The sequence below is a fragment of the Heliconius melpomene genome, chromosome 1 (genome assembly GCF_056956725.1).
Source record: "Heliconius melpomene rosina isolate 202511_hmr_F chromosome 1, ASM5695672v1, whole genome shotgun sequence".
In the NCBI taxonomy this organism is placed as follows: Eukaryota; Metazoa; Arthropoda; class Insecta; order Lepidoptera; family Nymphalidae; genus Heliconius; species Heliconius melpomene.
Window position 1 is genome coordinate 15,024,096 of NC_140389.1, and position 20,732 is coordinate 15,044,827.

Consider the following 20,732-nt stretch of genomic DNA (forward strand, 5'->3'; position numbering starts at 1 on the left):
GGTAGGCAGAAGTAATCGTTAAGGTTAAGGCACTCCGTTCACCATTTTCTTCAGATATTTCGAGGAATTTTCATTTTAGTATGGTAGCCGCAATTTTTTTTATATTTTAAAAGCAAAGGCATTTCTTTTGTTTCTTAGTGTTTCTTCGAATGTCTCATTTATCACAGCTAGGTGTCTTTACTACCAAATCCCAGCTATAAGTGTCAAATTTGCGAATCGAAATATAATACCCATAACAATCTTTTCTACTTACTCGTATAAGAGAGGTATTTATATTTATACGTACTAAAAAGACTATTAAAATAATCGCCCAATAGCGATTGGAGCGGCGGAACTCGACACTATGTTTTGTCTAGAATTCAATGGGAATCGAACCCACATACGCGATTACAGTCAGACTTCTACCACCGACTTTTATTAATAGAATCATTTTAAAACTAAAAGCGTCCGTTATACCCATATTGCAACCTAAAAATTACTAAAACAGTATAATTTAAAAGATAATTCTCAAACCATTAGGCCCGTCCAGTTATCGTGACTTATACGGCACCTGGGAGGAGGGTCACCGTGATAGAGTTGCAGACAGCAAAGGGTTTAAAGGAAGATATATGAGGGACGAACGGAGGGAATTGTTCGCTTGACTATATAATCGTATATTTATTATGCTTAAGGTTAAGGTTTTTTTGGGATTTTATGGCATTTTTGATTTTTATGGCGAGTAAGTCCAAAGATATGTCAATAATTGTAAGATCGATGTAGTTAAATCTTTTTTTTTTAACTAAAAGCTATATCCTCCACATTTTGGGGTTGGCAGAGGAAACCTGGGTAAGTAGTGTTGAGACACACCGCTCCCATTAAGACTGATGCTTCCATTGAGTTTTGGAGGCATTGCGAGTTGACATATTTTAAACATGTTGAAATTATACATTTTAACTACATTTTAAAGACAGAAGGATAATATTTTTTTCGACAATTTTTTTTTGTTTTGTTGTAATCTATCTTAAATTATTAATCTATCTTAAAAACGGAGTAATTTGTCACTATGAACAGATGTGGAACGTCGTAAATTTTAATTAATTGTGGGAAAAATACTTAAATTTCTTTCTTTCGCTTAAAATATGATTAAAAGTTGGTTTAAAAGGGCTTCAACTAAGTCTTTCAACTAAGATTGATTATTTTTCTTTGATTCCCGAAGGCGTGCTGGGCCGAATTGCCTTGTTCGTCCGCCGGCCTCTCTGGAGACTTGAAAAGAAATTTTGTAGCCCAAGTTAGCTCTCTTATTGTTTTTGTATAGTTGACAGCCGTATTTTGGCTCTCTGGAATTTGAGTGGATTTCCTTATAATGTACTTTCATATTAGCTACTATAAGGAATTCTTTATATTAATTATATTAATATTGACAATGAATATTTAAATGATATATTTACATTTTACATTTTTCATTTTGGAGACGTTTCAATTTATTGTTTTATATAATTTATTATTCTTTAAGATTTTGACTATATATTAAATACAACATTTACATGATAAATAACTTACATTTGTCTCCAAAATTCACATAAATTATTCTTTTTATTTGTTTTGTGTTTAGTTATAATCTTATTCCACCTATGTAAAATTGACAAGCTATGACATTTATAAGACCTATAAATCTATCAAAACAAGCATTTTACGCTAAAATATATTAGAAAATATAACTTTCTATGCTATAAAGCAGTTATTTAATAAATAATAATTCTGTTCAGAAGAGGCGACTCAAACGGTCGCCAGGAACGACTCTGCACCGGAAAGTCCAGATAAAGACACAAAGCTGCCGCACAACGAGGCTAACATGATAGTTGGTGAGTCATTGTATTGTATACTTTAATATATCTACTATACTTTTTAGGTTCACGTTATGTCCCGTATTTACCAGGGCAGGCAGAGAAAACCCGCTTACAGTATTGTAGGCAGAGGGAACCTAGTGTTATGACACTTCCCATTTTCCGCCGAATTCTGAAGGCATTGCGTGTTGCCGCGCTTTGTCTCTACACCAGAGCCAAGAAATAAAAATATTAAATATATAATTTCCTCGAGTGGGAATCGAACCCACAACCTACCGTATTTATAGTCATATGCTTTTGTTGCTGCGCCACGACTGGCCTCTATGCCTTGACTGGTAGGTAAACCAAACCCTTTTATAGCTATAGCCTAATTTATATGGAATTATAGTATCTTTAAAACGATCCATTTTAATTATCCAAAGACTAATTCAGTTAAAATATAAATATAACAGTAATAAAACAACACACTATTGTTCTTATAATTGAAATTTTAGCCTCAGAACTGAAATCTTTAAATATATCACGAACAATTTAACAATCCATTAAACTCTAGATGAAAGGCGAGAGGTATTTATGCAAATTAAAGAGTAGAAACGAGTTGGAATCCTCAACAGCCGGATTGGGAATTTTAGCTAACTTAGAAAATTAAAGCTTCAAAGGCTCTACTTGTAATCGAAATTTTGTAAACTTTGTATATTAAAAAAATATTTATGAAAGTGCTGCCAGGTGTAAATATTAATCATAATATTGGGCTGTGCTTATTAAACTTTTTATATTTTTTGTTTCTTATAAAATTGTTTGAAACTGCCGAGCCCATCGTAGCCACTTTGACTACAAAAGCGATGGTTGTGAGTTCGATTTCCAATCAGAGGAATGATTTTCTTTACATGCACACGCTATGGCTCGAAGCTTTCGTGATGCGGGAGAGAACGGAGAGTCTAAGCACTAGTTTCCCTCTGTCTTCAGTGGTAGCTCTGTATAAGTAAACGATACATAACTTGAAGTTTAAAAAGACAACTAATATTAAAACAAAATATTTTTAAGGTAGTAAAATTTCAAAGAAAACCTATTGGTTAACACTTTGAAGCACTCAATTAAGCTATAGATTCACATCTGGTCACAGAGAAACTTTAATATGGTTGTTACAACTTATGTCGTTAGTACTTTGCAAGATGAGTTTGACAGAACTTTCCTAATTAAAGAATGTTACAAAAAATGATGACTTGATGAGCATGAAAATAACTAGGATTACTGTTATTTTTAGTTAATATAAACAAAAGTTGCTCTTTGCAGAGGAATTGGGAAGGTCTTAAGATATAACATTCCTGAGGTGTTGAGTAACGGAATCCTACAGCACGCTTTACCTCGTAACTAGAGCGAGGAAAATAAAAATATGAAAATATTAAATATGTCACATCCTTAAATGAGAATCGAACCCACAACTGGTCTCGTTAAATGTCAACAAAAAACAAGAGAATAACATTTTGAATATCTCGTTATATTATTTCTTTATTAAATGAATTACAGAAACGATAAAAGTAAATTATTAAGTAATCAAAACAATAAAAGCTTTTGATAAAGTTTCTATTTTAAACAAAAGTTTCGATACGTTGTTTTACGTTATTTTTTAAAATAAATTGAATTTCATTGATTGATTGATTTGAATTAGCTTCACGGTGTATCCCTCTTACACCAGGATTAAAAAAATCAGCTTCAAGCTGCATCCCGCACATAGCAGGGTAGGCAGAGGGAACCTAGTGTTAAGACACTCCGTTCCCTACTTTCTGTCAATTTTAGAGGCATTGCGTGTTGAGTGGCGTAACTCAACATCGCGCTTGGTCCCAACCCCAGAGCGAAGAAAGTGAAAATATACATTTAACTAAATATTTCTTTTCCGATTAGTCGATTTCGGATAATTTAGTGGTAAAATATTCTGAAATTGATTTTCCGCCCGATTTTGCACATATTGTATGATAAGCGGCGAAACTCAACACCGTTCCAGTACATAAGGCTTAAATAATAATAAAACGATGAAATATATAATTACACTCTATATAGATATTTAACATCCTGGATAGATTATCCAAAGGATACTCTTTAATTCGTCGCGTAGCTCGAGCAATTCCAGTTCTACGACTCCTCCTGTATAATTTCCATACAAACTTTGGCAAGTCTTGGCTTATAATGTGACTAAAAGGGTGTAACGAACGAAACTTTGCGAATTGAATTGTTACGAAATGCGTTTAAATTTCTTGGTAAATCTATAGTTTATGCTCTACGGACTTGTTTAATCTTAAATTCGTAGATAGCTTACAGCTGTATGTAATATGGCTGATTTATAATATTTAAAATTATTTGGGCAAGGAATAAATGTACATTTTTGTATTAGTCTTTGAATAAACTACTAATTAAATTGCAATATAAGTCAAAAATGGCAGTAGACTATATCTACAGGCCAGTAGTGGCGACTATAAAAGTGATAGATTATGGGTTCGATTCCAACTCAAGAAAATGAGATATTTAATATTTTCATTTTCTGCTACTGGTAAAGAGCAAACCGCGGCGTTGAGCTCCTCCGATATTCACACTAGGTTCCCTAGTTCCTTCTACCTACCCAGTTATTGCCCTAATATCATATTTTTTCATAATTTCTAATAGTATTTGTTTGTTTACAGACATAGTCATCCCGTCGCTACTAATAGCGGCGCTCTTTATTGGCAACGCGTTCATCGTGCTCATCATATACAAGTACAGGAAACGGTAAGATACTTTACATACTTATCTAATTTATACAGTTTTACAGTTTTTACATCTCATTTGGGGCAATACTGACATAAATATTTCTAAACTTTGGGTTTCGTCATTCTATACGTTCTAGTGTAAATTTCTGGAGAGTGCGCAATAAAGAGTTTTTTCCATAAATTACCACTTTCACAGTGAAACTATAGGAAAATTAAGTTAAGATTCGAAAATTGTTTTAACAGACGGACAGATAGATAGACAAATAGTAAGATAGAAGGGCAACATTAATCCTTTATGGGTCCCGTTTATTTGAGGTACGAAACGCTAAAAAATATTGAAAGCTTAGGTATTTTCTGACTAAGATAAACTTACTAGTGCAGTTTTTATTTACTGCAACAAGGAGAAATTCACAAGATGCATATGGTCTCCACTTTTGACATTATAAGAAATATTTTCAAACGCAATGCCCACAGAAATTGGCTTAAACTGGGGACCAAAAAGTTATAATATGATGGAGTGACTTAACCCTAGGTTCCCAGGTTCCCTCTGCCCACTCAGCTATGTGCGCGATACAACATAAAGCTAAACAAACAACCAAAGCATATAAAAACCATTTAAAAGCAAAATTAACAACGAAATAGGAATATACAAGTAAATGAGAAAATGTGGAATTAAAAATTCTATTTACTTCCGTTGGATTTCTAAAACAATACGGAGTTAATACATAATGAGGGGGTAATGCTGCGTTTTCTACACCAGAGACCAGTAGGTCAATTGCTTCTTAGTAATAGAAAATGGTAAGCAAAAAGTCATCAAGCTTCATAGAACAAGCGGCGCATTAAACAGACATCAGAGTTAATACGAGCTGAACGATTTTATCTTTTTATAATGTTTGAGATTTTACTTTTTTAGTATTTGTATTTGTTGTACAATTGATTATAGTACGATAGAAAATTTTAGCTAGGCTCTTGTGGCACAGTGGGCCCGCGTGTGCTTGTTAACGCAGTGGTTCTATTTATTTATTTATTTATTTATTTATTTATTTATTTATTTATTTATTTATTTATTTATTTATTTATAAGGCCCACCAACAATTGATACAATTATTACATGCCATTAAAGAAAAAACAAAGTAAATTATTTCTAATTGCTCAATTATTCTAGGTCCGATTCCCATTCGAAGGGATTATTTTCACTTCTTCCCTCTGGTACTAAGGTTCTTTTTTTAAAATTTAATTAAATATTGTGAAGGGAGTGTTTTTACACTATGCTCCCTCGGCCTTTCCCGCCATAAGCGTGAAGCTAAAATATATTTTCATTTACATGCTATCTAATAATGCATATTTTTTTCTCTTTCCTTACCGATCAATCCTTCCTCTGTTCTCCATTATTTGCGACACTGGCGAAGAGATCTGGCAAGTGGTATTGTTGAAAATATAAATTAAAAAAGTGAACTGAGTTTAATTTTTTTTATATGTGAAGTTTGTACATTAAAATGATAATAATAATATTCAATTATATAACATATTTTGTTTACTTTATTTTTAAAATTTTGTAATGTAATACGTAATGTCTCGAAAATTGGGCGAGGTATGCGTAACGGAATTTTTAATATAGGCTGTCTCTGCCTACTCTATTATTTATCTGCGGGTTACAGCGTGAACCTGAAAAAATATTTTGTTTTAATTTTAATTAGCCTGATAAAATTATTCAAAAGGAAATATTAATTTAAAAAAATAAAACTATTTTAAGCTATTTTAAGCCTTGTCACATAATAAATTATCGACATGCATCCATCAATCTTGCTCAGGACCACTTTCATTGGCTTTGTCACTAGGAAGGTCAGCTACAAGACTTTAAAGGCTCTAGAGCGATTAATGATTGGTTATCCACAAATGTTTTATAGAAATGTACCATTGACTAATCTTTTTACCCTAAAAATAAATATATTTAAGCTCACTCGTGGCGCAGAGACACAAGTGTGCGACTGGACACCAAAGTCTATCGAACAGAAGTGTTTTAATGAGAACAGAGTGTCATACCAGTACTCTTCTCCCTAGGATCTCTCTGCCTAACACATAGCAGCCATCTTGGTAGATGCGGAATACGGCATAAAACTAATAAAAATATAATAAACTCTTTAAATTGGTTAACAATCTGTAACATAAGGTTTTCTAAGACTTTTTTTAGTGATAATTTAAAGCATTTTCGTAATCGTTATGGAATTTACCTGGTTAATATCGTCATATGGATTTATTTCTCTGACCGATTTACTTAAAGGTGATTGACTGTACAAAGTAAATAGGTTTGTGAGTCTTGTCTGGCTTCGCGAGTCACGAAAGGGTCAATGTATTTATTATAATAAAAGTCGTTATTATAAGTCTAGTACCTGTCAAACTTTTATAATGTAGGTTATTTTCTTATTCTCTTTCTTAGTCCGTAAAGGATTTTATGTGAGTAATATTTATATATTTTAATGTCATCTTAAGCCTTATATTATTATTATATGTAATAAAAAATATCAACCGCCTTCTACAAAATTAACATAACGAAAATAAATCTAGTTTTAGAAATGGAATATTCCTTGAGTATTTCTATAAAAGCTACAAAGTGAAAGGAGGTTTGTTATATAAGTAAATAAATATAATTTGGTTAGAAGTTATCGACTCGAAGTAAATTGATAGCACTGAACTTTGATTAACTCTTACTTGGCTTCATCGGTCACGTTTTAAATACACTTACAGGAAAATATCTCGCTTCCTGGAAATGTTTTTGTCTTATTTAACGTTTTATTTTTATTGTGAAATTATTATACAATTTACATCTGAAATGAAAATATAGTAAATTGTAACTTTTATAGTGCAATAAATTTCAATAATTATACGTAGTTTTTTCATTAGAGCGACGGAATTATTTCTAAAATACCAGATATATTATATTATACTAATAAACACATTTAATAGCTTTTATGAAACTCGGTATTCTTACATACTTTATGCACAATGTACCTTCTTTCAATTATAATATATGTAATTGTTAGTAGTTAGCTAGTAGTTTTTCTTTCTGTTTATCTAAACTAAACTGCTACTAACCGTAAACCCAAGAATATTATATCAAAAGTTATACCAGTTACTTACAATTGATAGCACTTCCTACTAAGTTCATAAAACTTACCAAAGCTCTTAAGTCCAAATGTAGATAGATCAAAAGATTCCTTTAGACAGAACTTCATATAGACTTCCATTCTACCGTAGATTTTTCAATATCAATAGTCATCTATTATCATTCGAGTCGTCTGCTTGTTTTTCATACAGAATACGATTTTAATTTCAGCTTTTCATAAAGTAAATTGGAATTCTAGTTATAATGAACGTTTATGTTAGAAAATGCAGACCTAGATAGATCTTTTTGTTCCCTGAAAGGGTGGTTCGAAGTAGAAAATACAAAGGAATTACGTGATTTTTTTTCATATTTTTTTAAGCGTAACTTAATAATGCGCCTTTATAATGCTTTTTATGCGTATAAATATATGTTATTTATAAAAATGATCATGTCAAACATTAGATTTTTTTAGTTTTTTAAGGTTTTTAAAAAGTTTTTTATTAAATTATATACACGAGAAACACAAATAAATTAATTCATATAATTTTCATAAATAAAAAATATAACTATTATAAACTGGACAATCAAATTATATGTATTATTTTTTTAAATACAAATAATGAAAAAAGTTCCTTTTAATTAAATATTCTTTTCACAAACTGGCCATGCCGTAGTTAACTTTAACGTTAACTTCCAAAACGATTGTTTTCACTGTTATTACTTTTTTATTAAACGTGCGTAATTGTTTTAACCTCGCACCTTTAATTAACTTGTGTCAATAAGTACGCTTGCCAAGAAATAGCATCGTTTACCTTTCACTTACTACGAGTATATAGTATAGTAATAGTATAGTGTTTTATGCTACTTAAGAAGTTCTAGATTCAGAAAATAATATTATAAACGAGACCGTCGTGAGACAGGGGCACAACACGTCGTATGTGGGTTCGCTTCCTACTCGGAACAATTAACTATTTAATATTTTCAATTTTCCGCTCTGGTAATAGGACAAAGTGCTAAAAAATTGGTTAAGTGTTTTAGCATTAATTCCCTCTATCTATTATGTTATTATAAATAAAAAAATATACAACAGCGATAAAGAAAAAATATATTAGATAACCAATTGTATTGAATATAAACAATATATGGTACTTTACCAATATATCATATCTGAATGTGCTATTTCTGCATCAAAATAAAAGATATATTTTTAAGTTAACAACAAAAAAATTTTGGTCTATAGAAATCGTCGTTTCATAGCGTCGCCTTCCAAAGTGACTTTGTCAGGCAATCAGCGGGTGAGACAGGAAGTCGCTCCATTATCGTCGACTCGCGATCGGGCCATATTAGGTATTTGACGGCGTAGGTCGTAGGTCACGCGTGTCAAAACTAATATTATATCTATCTATATATATTGTATTAATACTAGTTCTTTAATCTGATTTCTCTTGGAGATTTTATTTCTAACTCATTACTCACCTAATACTTCTGTACATTTTTTTTATAAAGACTATAAGTATTTTTTAAGGTCGTCGCGGTATAGGGGCACAAGCGTGGGAGTGTAATTTAATAGTTTCATTTTATCGTTATTTTAACGAGGCAAATTAATTCAGCGGAAATTGGCTAGTGTGTTACTGTGAAACGGAGTATCTTAACACTATGTCCCCAGTACAAGATTTATTTTAAAAATATTATTGAAGATTTTGATATTTCAAATTATACACCATATATAAAGTAATGTTAGTTATCATACAAATACAGTTAACAAACAAACTGTCATTGCTGTTTCATATAATAAACCTGACAGACCTAACAAGCTCGTTCCTCTTTCCGTCTGTACTGTAACACCTAAAGTTCTAAGCTGGAAGTTGTACCTAATTCTATGTAATTAAAGCGAGTTGTAACTCTTGCAATTAAAACTACATCGTACAAAGACGATTTACGCTTACGTCATCCGTTCGTTCGTATTTGCTAACTAATTGAGTTTGTTTAGCCACTCGGTTGCAGGGGCTTAGGTGCATATGTATGTATGAAGGAAGTGTATGGACTTTGTGGGAGATGAAATGGCTTTTTTTAAAGGTAATCTAATGAATTAGACTTTTTAACTGTGTTCTTTTCTACGTTAATAAAAATAGTTTAAAATATAAATATCAAAGCTTTTTTCATCAAGTGCTTATACAAGGTGCTCGGAGCTACAAATTATACGAGCCTAAACTCGAATGTTTTTCTAGTAAGCTCTGATAGGTACTCAGGTTATTATGTTGTCATATAAGCTACGTGTAACTGCCAAATTTAATGCTGATACAATTATTGTAAGTTAGAAAAATGAAGCTTTTTGGATTCTATTGTATAGTTATAAGTCCTAATGAAAACCTGCAAATTGTGAAGAAAATGTCATGTGTCCAGAATTAGGCGGAAAATAGGGGACGAAGTGTCTACCCTACAGTGTACAAGATAGATATTACAAAAGTTTTATAAAGTACTAGCGGCCCACTCGCGGTTTCACCCGCGTGAACTATGGTTATTATTAATTTCTGTCTCCATGGCTACGTCCTAGTGACGTTTATGCAAAATTTGAGACTCCTAACATTTGTAGTAACGAAGTTTCATACAAACTTTCGACCCCAAAAACATCCCCTTAGAAGTCGAATATTGCAAATTCCCGTCTTAGCGAGCACCTACGTCCTATAAATAACTCCTATGCAAAATTTGAGATTCCTAGCACTTGTTGTTTCTGAGATTTCGTGATGAGTGAGTGACCTTTCGATTTTATATATATAGATTACATATATTATGATCTATATCGAAGCAACAAACAGTATTGGAAACCACAGTCAAAGAGCGACTCAAAGCGATCTCAGCTATCTACGTTACAATTATACTAAGAAGACGTCTGACGAGACAAGACAATGAAAATACCCCCTGGCTATTAGATCTGGTCAAAGAGAGATTCCTTACAAATAATGTGAACTAGAAATGCAATATGGGTACACTTAGTTTCGTGAAATGGACTCAATAGTATGTTTTAAGTGATTTCGTTGTGTAAGGAATTTGCTTTATCTTCTTTTATTATATACTAGCTTTTATCTACGGCTTTACCTGTATTATCTAGTGAAAACAACTAGATTAGCCCAGTTTTCACCGCGACTACGTTGAACCGTAAAAGTAAATTGTATATTTATATTTCCACTAATAAATAATCGGGTGGAGAGTATAGAGCGAGCACAAGGAGTTGAAATTAACTATCTCAGTTCTAAGCAGTGGAGTGAAACTACATTACATTTAGTTGCTTATGAAATTTATGAATAATTCAAAGTTGCTATGAATATTTAAAATTTTCATTATTACGCTCTGGTGGCAAAGCGTGGCCATTGACTTTAGCCACTCCACACGTAATACCTCAAAAAATTCAGCGGAAAGGGGGAATGAAAATGTCTTAATGGGGAAAATAATGTCTCAACATTACGTTCCCAGGTTCCTCGCCTACCTTGCCTGCCTACCTTGTTGAAAACAAACTAAAAACAATTTGTACATAACTCCATACAAAATTCCATATAATCCTTAACCCTTATCAAATATTCCTTACGAAATCTAAGTAATCTAACAACTTTACTGAGAGTCAGTTAAACAGAAATTAATTACGAATACAGCTGTAATAAACACGTGACCCAGATATAACCCGCCCTCCGGCAATACTCTTATATATAATAAATGGATAGAACAAACTCGTACCATCTCTACCGTGTACGTTTATATTCATCAACTAGCTGCGTGCTCGCGGCTTTGGTCTGTAAGAAAAGCTTTTTTATGTTATTTTAAGTGTATTTGAAACATATTTTTCAAAGATAATCAAATAAATTGTAATCTTTTGAGACTTTATGTGCGTTTTCTCAAAATAATAATTGTCGAATTTAAATAAAAAATTAACCATTATTTCGGTACTCCCGCGGGGTAAATCCGATTTTTTTGGCGTAAACCTTGATCCCACGGGATACCTTGATCCTCAATTCCGAGATAAAAATCTATATGTCGCTTCTCAACTTCCTCCATCTTCCAAAACAGATTTCATTAAAATCAGAATTGATTTTAATGGAGCTAAACGCAGGAACAGAACTTCAATAACTGTTCCTGAGATTAATCTGGACAAATAGAAAGATCACAGAAGATAGACAGACAAAACAATTAAAATTGATTATTTGTGTTTTAGTATCGTGTATATCATGACAGACATTTCAATTTTAATATAGCTATATATGGAATATGGATAATGAAATAAAACTTAGTTAACAACGGTGCTGAAAGGTTCTGAAAACAGATTATCATCAAAGTGACCGGCGGTAATGGATATTATAGCTTAGACTTACTTTCTAATTACTTTACTCAAATAAATACACTTCTTTGGAGATCATTTAGACGATTATTTCCATCTTAGGATGTTAATTAATTTAGTTTCGTGAAAATGGACTCTGATTGAGATCTTTACTAATATTATAAATCTGTAGAGTTTGTTTAGTTGAGCGCGTTAATCTCAGGAATTACTAGTTGGGATTAAACAATATTTGTGTTGGATAGTCAAGGCACTTGCAAAATTGCAATTCTGCTCATTTGCAAAATTGCAAATGAGCAGAAGTATACAATGAGAAGGAGATTTAATTAAATTTATAAATTTTTAATATGAAAACAATACTAAAAGTCAAAATGTGACTTATAAAAAATATATAATTGATACGGTTTTTGTAATACAGGTATATTTCATTTTCTAATATAACTTATTCTTGTTACAAAGGCCGTCTAAAATATTTATTTAAGAATATTATATCAAAGTAAATAAAAGTAAAATGAAATAAAGAAATCGTATTTGATAACTTTAATATCTACAACTTACTATGAACTCACAAGGGGAATAGTTCTTTTTCATAATATTAAAGCCTTTATGTAATTGTATTTTATTAAATTTAAAAAGGAATTTAATTTTTTGACTTTCTTTTATTGTCTTTATTTTAACTTTACCTTTTATCTCACATCAAGCAGGACAGTAAGTGGAGACGGAACTCAACGACGCTCATTGTCTTGTTACCAGAGCGATGAAAATAATTTATTCCCTCCAGTGGGAATCGAACCGGCGGCCGTCAGGCTGACGTCACAATCAGAGGCTGTGCTGCATCATAATGGTCTCAAATCTCAATTTTATTAATTTATTATCTCAACTGAATTAGCTTTAATACAAAACATGAATGATATATGTATCTTATAATATAAATTCGCGTATAGATACAGTCCCCAATCTTTAACAATCGCAATTAAGTTTACACTTTTCAACTGCGCCATAATGGTCTTAAAGTACATTAAGATTAATTTAATTTTATATATTTTATTCTAAAAAAGAGTAAAATAAAAAATATTAATTAAATATTGTTCTTAAAAGACTAGTTTATTATCAAGAATCTAGATTATGAACTCTGAACTTTTTCATTATAATTAAGGATGCTATGCAAATTCATACCGTAATATCCCACTTCTTCCGGGAAGCCTTTGTTGCCACAAGGAATAATTAGTTTATATTATGTTTAACAACTAATATATACTCATAGAATATCTTGGCACTGTGAGGCAGAGTCTGATTGTAGGCGCGACAGTAGTGGGTTCCTATTCAGAGAAATGAGATATTGTCATTTTGTCGTACTGGTAAGTCTAAGTACGTTATTGAGTTATGCCTTAATAAGTATTGTTTCGAATCCAGGTGGAAAACGGATATCGGAGTGTATGTGCGTACTCTTCCATAGGCAAGATGCAGGACGAAACTAAGTAATGTGGACTAAAAAGAATTTGTTATATTTGGACAATGGTTCAGCTTTCCGAATAGTAAAATAAAACTCACTTATATATATATATATATATATATATATATATATATATATATATATATATATATATATAAATATAAATATTATATATACTTATATATATATATGTATATACTTCACATATAATATAAAGAAGTATATTGGAAATTTTCCATTATTTTGTCGAAAACGAACTTTCGTCAGACTGTCAAGTTAGAACTTGAAAGTCGCTTCATTAGAGATGATTGTGACCCATCCCTTTTATTTACCATCAGTTCTAACAAAGCTTTTATTATAAGCTTTCGTTGGCTTAACTTTTATTTTTGATTATGTGACATACTTATAAAGAAGATAAAAAACCTAGAAACGATCATTTGGTTCATTAAAATGGTCCTTTAGTAAGCTTTAATGATATCGTTACAATACATTTATTTAAATTTATTTATGTAAATATACGATTATATAAATATATTATTTTTTCGAAATAAATTTTCCGATACTTTTTTAAAATACGTGTTTTACTTTTTACTAATATTTAATATGATAAATGTGTAAAGTTGCTGAAACCACGCTAAAACTAGTGAATGGATTTAGATGAAACTTAAAAGTATATAATTTATATATCAGAAGAACACATAAGCGGGGTTTTATGGGAAACAAAAAAAACTAAAACTATAATTATAAGCGGGCGAAGTCGCGTGTCGCTAGTAGAATATAAATGAGTAAAATATCTTATATATAAAATTCTCGTGTCACAATGTTCGTTCCCGTACTCCTCCGAAACGGCTTGGCCGATTGTCATGAAATTTTGTGAGCATATTGAGTAGGTCTGAGAATCGGCCTACATCTATTTTTCATACTCTTTGGTGATAAGGGTTGTCCACCCTTAACATTTTTTTTTCCATCATTTTTTTTTAGTTCAAGCGGGCAAAGTCGCGGGCGGGCCGCTAGTAATTTATATAATTTATAATAACCTTGCTTACTATATATAAAAAAAAACCTAACTTAAAAAAGAAACAAAAACAAAAAAGAAACCTAACAAAAATACAGAAAATGGCATTAAGACAGAGCTCCAGACATTTCAAAGACTAATTGCTTAATTGGACAGTACCTCAGTTGCCTCCCAGTTAAGTGTAACAACAAAATTCTAAAACAAAGGTAATTTTTGTTTAATTCTTCTTACTTACCTCTCACCGTACTTACCACTAATTGATTTTGATTACCCACTTCTGTACGTATACAGACTTAACTCGAAACCGTGTTTTTAGCTTCACGCTATATCCCGCTTGTAACACTTAATGTTAATTCACCTCATTTTTTTTTCAAATTTTCGAAAGATTACGTGTTGAATATTAGAATTCAAAGGCGCGTTTTATCTGAAAATATTAAATAATTTAATTTCGTCGAGTGGTAATCGAACCGACAGTCGTAGCGTTAACAATGTACACGCTGTTCCACTGCGCCGCACTGGCTATTACATTTTATGTATCTACTCGTATATAGAGACTTACGTGGAAATAGATAACTTTATTATATAGTCTGTCTGTAGTTACTTTAGTTAGTGTTTCGAATTAGTGCTGCATAAAAGAGTTGACTGTTCTCTGCAACTTTATCTTATTTCATTATACGTTAAAGTTTTATTACAACGGAATTGTATTGAATGTAAACGTGACTGGTTGTGGGTTCGATCCCCATACTGGGAAATTAAATATTTATTTCCATTTCTTCGTTCCGGTGTCATAACGCGGCGTTGAGTTTTGCCACCCAACCTGCATTACCACCCAGCATTACCTCCAGAATTCGGCGGAAAGTAGGGCACGGAGTGTCTTAACACTAAGTTCTCTCTGCCTACTCTGCTGTGTGCGTAATACAGCTGAATTTTCTTTATTTTTTTAATTTTTTTTTAATATTATACGTACTTATTATATGAGAAAGATGAACTAACTTCCACCCAATTAAGTTTTGAAGTACCACATGTACGTATTCATACCATGGGCCTTATACACCTAGGAAAGTGCTCCGTTGGGTGCTTGTCACGAATTTCTCACGTGAAATTGGGTCGTCTTTATATGAAGCTTGATTAAACTATGTGGAACTTAGTTAACATAATTTATTACTTTTAAAATCTACTTGAAGACAACTTGGTGTTGGGAGGGGTAGGTGGTTAAAGGTGGTTGGAGATTTATGTTATATTTGAAGGAATTTTACTATATGTATTTATTATTTGCTGGTCCAGGCAAAATACGGTGTTGAGTTCCGCTACTCAGCGAATTATGTGTTTTAGACACAGGTGGAAAATTGATGCTATATGAGGCGTTAGGTTCCGGGAGTCGGCAACTTGACTAATTCCTGGAGTTACCTGACGGACTCCTCTGAAATAGAGCTTATCTATTATATGGTTCTATTTTTTTCTTTAAACGACATATGTAGATATAATGCTATATTTATAGTTTTTCTATAAACAAGATATAATAAAGATAAATTTATATTTCTTATCTTACAGAGTTAAATATATACAAAATTGTGACAGTTTCTGTCAGTATTAAAATAATGCTATTACTTTTACAAGAAAAAGCAATCTCAACTTAACATCGGAGACTATAATATGTACGCTGGCCTTGGTATCCAAGAGAAGGGGTGACTTGAGTAGTTTACTTAGTTCCCTAAGCAATACTCATGTGTGCGTTGAAGTCCATTTGAATAAAGATTTATTGGTAGTTTTAGGAAAAAATATTAGAACAGTCTTTTTTTTAAATTGCTCGTATAGAAGCCATCTTGCTGCTGAGATACCGTCTAATTGTAAGTTCGATGGATTAAAGTTCGATTTCCGCTCGAATGAATGAGTTATTTTTATTTTTGTTTTCTGGTAAACAAAGCGGTGTTGAGCTCCGCCACGAAAATAAAGAACGGAATACCTTACGAACTAGGTTTTTTAAAATCTGGTTTAGATAGTAGATGCTCCTATATCCTTCCCTAATAATATAATAAATGTGAAAGCTTCTGTGGGTGGATGTTTGTTCAATTCTTACGCATAAACTACTGAACAGATTTAGATAAAACTTTATAGTACCTAATATAAGCAATGTACATCATAATGATATATAGGCTACAATTAACGTAAAAAAAATATATCCGCATTTGGGTGGCTGGTGTAGAATCCATCCGATCCCAGGCCCATCGTAATGCAAAGAAATATGCTTTAACCTGTAAAAATACTTCGAGTTTGAACAAAACCATTCAGCCAAAACCGCCGTAGACGTTGTCCAGAAACTAGACAAGAATACCTACTACAGAGCAACGACACCCAAGTCTAATTCGTTGCTTCTTCTTATTTCTTTATAGTAAATCAAACGCAACCATAGTGAAGTTTTTTTCTATTGAATAAATAGACCATTTTGTACTAAAAATATTCTTGTATTCCATTCTATTATTCCTTTTTTCGAATTGTAATCTCGGAATAAATATTTATACGCTAGTTATTTACACGTCTTGTACGTGTCGCTATTATATTTTGCAAATAACATTATTTGCTTTTTCGATAACATTTCAGATATCAGTGATAGATATGTATATGTAATGTTTGCAAATAGTTTGATATTTGGTCGGGTTTGGTTTAATTGATTTTTTTTTTTCATTTTTCATTAATTTAGAGCCGGCAAGTTTTATGAAAAACGTATAGTAGAAAGTTTTAATAAAAAAGAAGAATACAAATATCTTAAAAAATATATATACCTTATTACCTATACCTTTGATAATAATTTATAACAGTTTAAGTTTAAATTAATAGTAAATAATTACTTTCTTTATTTCTTCGCTTTGGTAACGACGCAAAGAACGGAGTTGAGTTCCGCGCCAGGCGGAAAGTGGCGAACAGAATAAGAACAGAGAATAGTACCTAGGTTAATAAGTTCCTTTGCCTAACCTGCTATGTGCGGGATTCAGCGTCGGGCTAATGAAAGAATATTTGTTTAATAAATTATAGAGCCAAAGAAGTTTATATAAAAATTTTATCAATCTGTGTCAAAATTAAAAATAATGTTTGTATACAGTTTCATCGTAAGTTTTATCATCTGTAATCAATTTTAATTTCCGTTCTAATTCTTCTATTGTTGTTACAGGAAAAATGATGATCTCGAAGACGAATTCAACACCATCCCGTTGAGTGGTAACGGGATCCACAGCGCTGGGAACGCGGTCTAGTCGTCTAGGATACAAACTTTACACTCTGGCTCTACTGAGGCTACCTAATTAGGCTTTTTATAATAATTACATTTTATTTATTAATAAACTTATATGTTGTTATTATTTCACTTCATTTATTTATTTATTGGCTTCTCTTTTTAGTATATATATACATACTTTTTACGTTTTCTTACACAGTATTATTGTTAGGTATTAAAAGTTAAATGATAATTTATTTTTTTTTTTAAAAAAGGAGAATATTAAAAAAAAAGATACGGTTAGGGTAAAATATGAATCACAACAGTGAGTCGTGAATAATAGACGCCCCGTCAAAACACGAAACAAACTTGGGGCCCTAAATTTTGGATGTGATTTTCACTTTGCGGTTTTCGCGTGAAAAAGTTATAGCCTGACGAGTTTTTCGACGAATTGTTATGACAAGTGCTGTCTGTATGTGGATGAACATTGTTTATTTTAGAAAGGTTAAAAAAAAATAGAAATTGAAATATTTAACGTCATTGAAGTCTTGGTCAACACGCAATGCCTCCATAATTCGGCGGAAAGTGGGGAATTGAAGTGTCTTAATGAGAACAGAATGTTTTAACACTAGGTCCTCAGGTTTCCTCTATCTACCCTGGATATAGCGTAAAGCTAAAAAGCTGAAGTCACTTGAACCGAAACAAGGATATAAATTTAAATATAATATGTCATTCTCTTGATCTGCTTAAATACTCAGTTGTATTTTTGTAAGGAAAAAAGAAAACTGTAACTTCCTTTCAAATGGAAATAACTAATCTACCAAAGATGTTGATTTAATAATAATAATAATATAATAAATTAATGTAAAATTCAATGTAAAAAAAGTATTTAACATCGAAATTTAATAGTATGTCTAGTGTGTAAACCCTTCTGCATACTCGGTTAGGCATAAGTTATTTATTTTCAATTTAAATTTTTAAAGGCCCTAATGGTAATAAAAAAAATTGCTTTCAAAAGATCGTCTTTTGTTGTTAAAAAACTGTGCTGAAGGTACTAAATTTTAGTTTTTGTCACGTTTTCCAATTTCCTAGGTTATGATCACACAGATATTCTTAATAATTATTATTTATATTTTTATTACATATAAAGATCTTCCCCATAATAAATGTAATATACCTGTGTAATTCTTCTTTCTAATCTAGTTGATATTTCTAATTTATTATTTCTATTAAAATTATACAAGATAGGTCAACAACCTGAGAACTGTGACCAAGTGTCAATGTGTCCACTGAAGCACGGAAGATCCTTATCAACTGGCTTCTGGCTGATTGAGCTTTGTTTCGCCCTATTAAGTGATAATAGAGGGATAAAGGAGCTTTACGTATGTTCAATCCTGCATATTGCTATTATTCAAGTATAAAATCTAATATTTTACTTATCTTACTGGATAGTAATTTTAAATTGAAGTACTTAAAGAAATTGTGTTCATTATTATGGAGTAACTGGTCACTACATTCTCCCTGAAGATATATCCTAAATAGTTATATTTTTAAGAGACATATTCTTGGTATTCTTTGATTATGGCGTTCCGATCGTGCCAATTGAGCACAAATAACTTCGTCACGTTGTGTGGAGAAAACGGTGAGGGTGAGAAAGACATACTGTTACACAATAAAAGAATAACAATATACATAAAATAGAGTGTTACTAAGAGATAAATCATCTCTAAACATGTACTCCAAAGTAAATTTCAACTCTTCAATTCATAAACTCATACGTATTCAAAAGATTTCATCATTTTGTATGGAGGCAGAGTTCAGTAATTCAATATGATAACAGATTTTCGTATAAGGCCACACATATTTCACGTAAAAGCATATCTTTGTTTGTTCATTACATGGCGTTTCATTTTAATTTAAGTCTATTTACCAAATAATGTGAAATATGATACGTTTAAATGATATAAGGAGCGGCGTTGGGTTCCGCCGCGCACTAGGTTCTCTACGCCTACACTGCTGAAATCAAGTGATTTCAGAAGAAAAAAGAAATTGAAGTGGTATCAACCTAAAAATTATATATTCTTTTAGTTTATTTGTTTATATTAAAAGCCTTGTCCAGTGTGATCTAACCTTTACGTAACTCTCTTAGGTTTTAAGTAAGGACTGATAAAAATATTGAACACTCAGTGAACTGATATTTCTTTTCCGCTCATTTAACTGCCATTATTTCTCTTATGTCAATTACCTAAGGACTTCATGCTTCTTCGAGTACTGTAATTGATAGGTGATTTCATTTCAAAATTGTTAATGTTTTTGTATGTATTCGGCGAAATCTGTATAGATTCTGTAATGAATAAAAGCACTATCTTTAAATGTTGTGTTTTATTGGTAGTGTAAACTCAGTTTAGTTTATTTGAGGCCAGTCGTGGTCCAGCCGAATTTCAGCAACCTGTTACATAAGCGGCGTAACTCAACGCCGCACTTTAATATATGTATTATTATCATATAAACCAAACTCACGATTAAAACCAATAATAGTAAAATAAATAGATCATTTGATGCTTTACAAGCTGGTTACATACAACATAGCTAAATGTTACAGTAATTAATCTTAAAAACAAAATTACACATTCTGACTGGCGGCGCACGCGAGTTTAAATATTCAGAGTTCGCGGTAATGAAAGGTAAAGTAGATGTAAGTTTTCCTCAATTAACATTCACATACAAGTGTACTTATACGAGCTTTTATAGTACCAGTTAGTTTTAGATTGCGGGTTTGTCTGTGTTTTAAAAGTTAAATAAGAAATCGATAAAATAAATTTGAGGGCTGACATGTAAAGGCACAAGCTCGTGACGGTAAGCGCGACAGGGTGTGGGTTTAATTCCTGCATCAAGAAATGAAATATTTTCTATTTTTATTTCCTCGCTCTGGTAATGAGGATAAGCGCGGCGTTGTACCGGTACTTAACATGCCATGCCTCCAGAGTTCAGGGGAAAGTGGAGCACGGAAGTGTCTAAATGGGAACAGAGTATCTTAACTCTAGGTTTCCAGATTTCCTCTGCCT

At 31.8% G+C, this 20,732-nt stretch overlaps 1 protein-coding gene across 2 annotated transcripts in view; it reads left to right on the plus strand.

Annotated features, from left to right (window-relative positions):
• Positions 1 to 20,040, plus strand: part of LOC146541651 (uncharacterized) — an 83,483-nt gene extending 63,443 nt beyond the window's left edge. Inside the window, exons 7-9 of one of the 2 annotated variants that reach the window (XM_085190290.1) lie at positions 1,746 to 1,841; positions 4,499 to 4,583; positions 17,626 to 20,040. In XM_085190290.1, coding sequence (XP_085046416.1) covers positions 1,746 to 1,841; positions 4,499 to 4,583; positions 17,626 to 17,707 — 263 coding nt within the window. In that variant the 3' untranslated portion in view covers positions 17,708 to 20,040. The remainder of the gene's footprint in view (positions 1 to 1,745; positions 1,842 to 4,498; positions 4,584 to 17,625) is intronic. The other variant, XM_085190299.1, reaches the window with a different exon arrangement.
• The last annotated feature ends 692 nt before the right edge of the window (positions 20,041 to 20,732 follow it).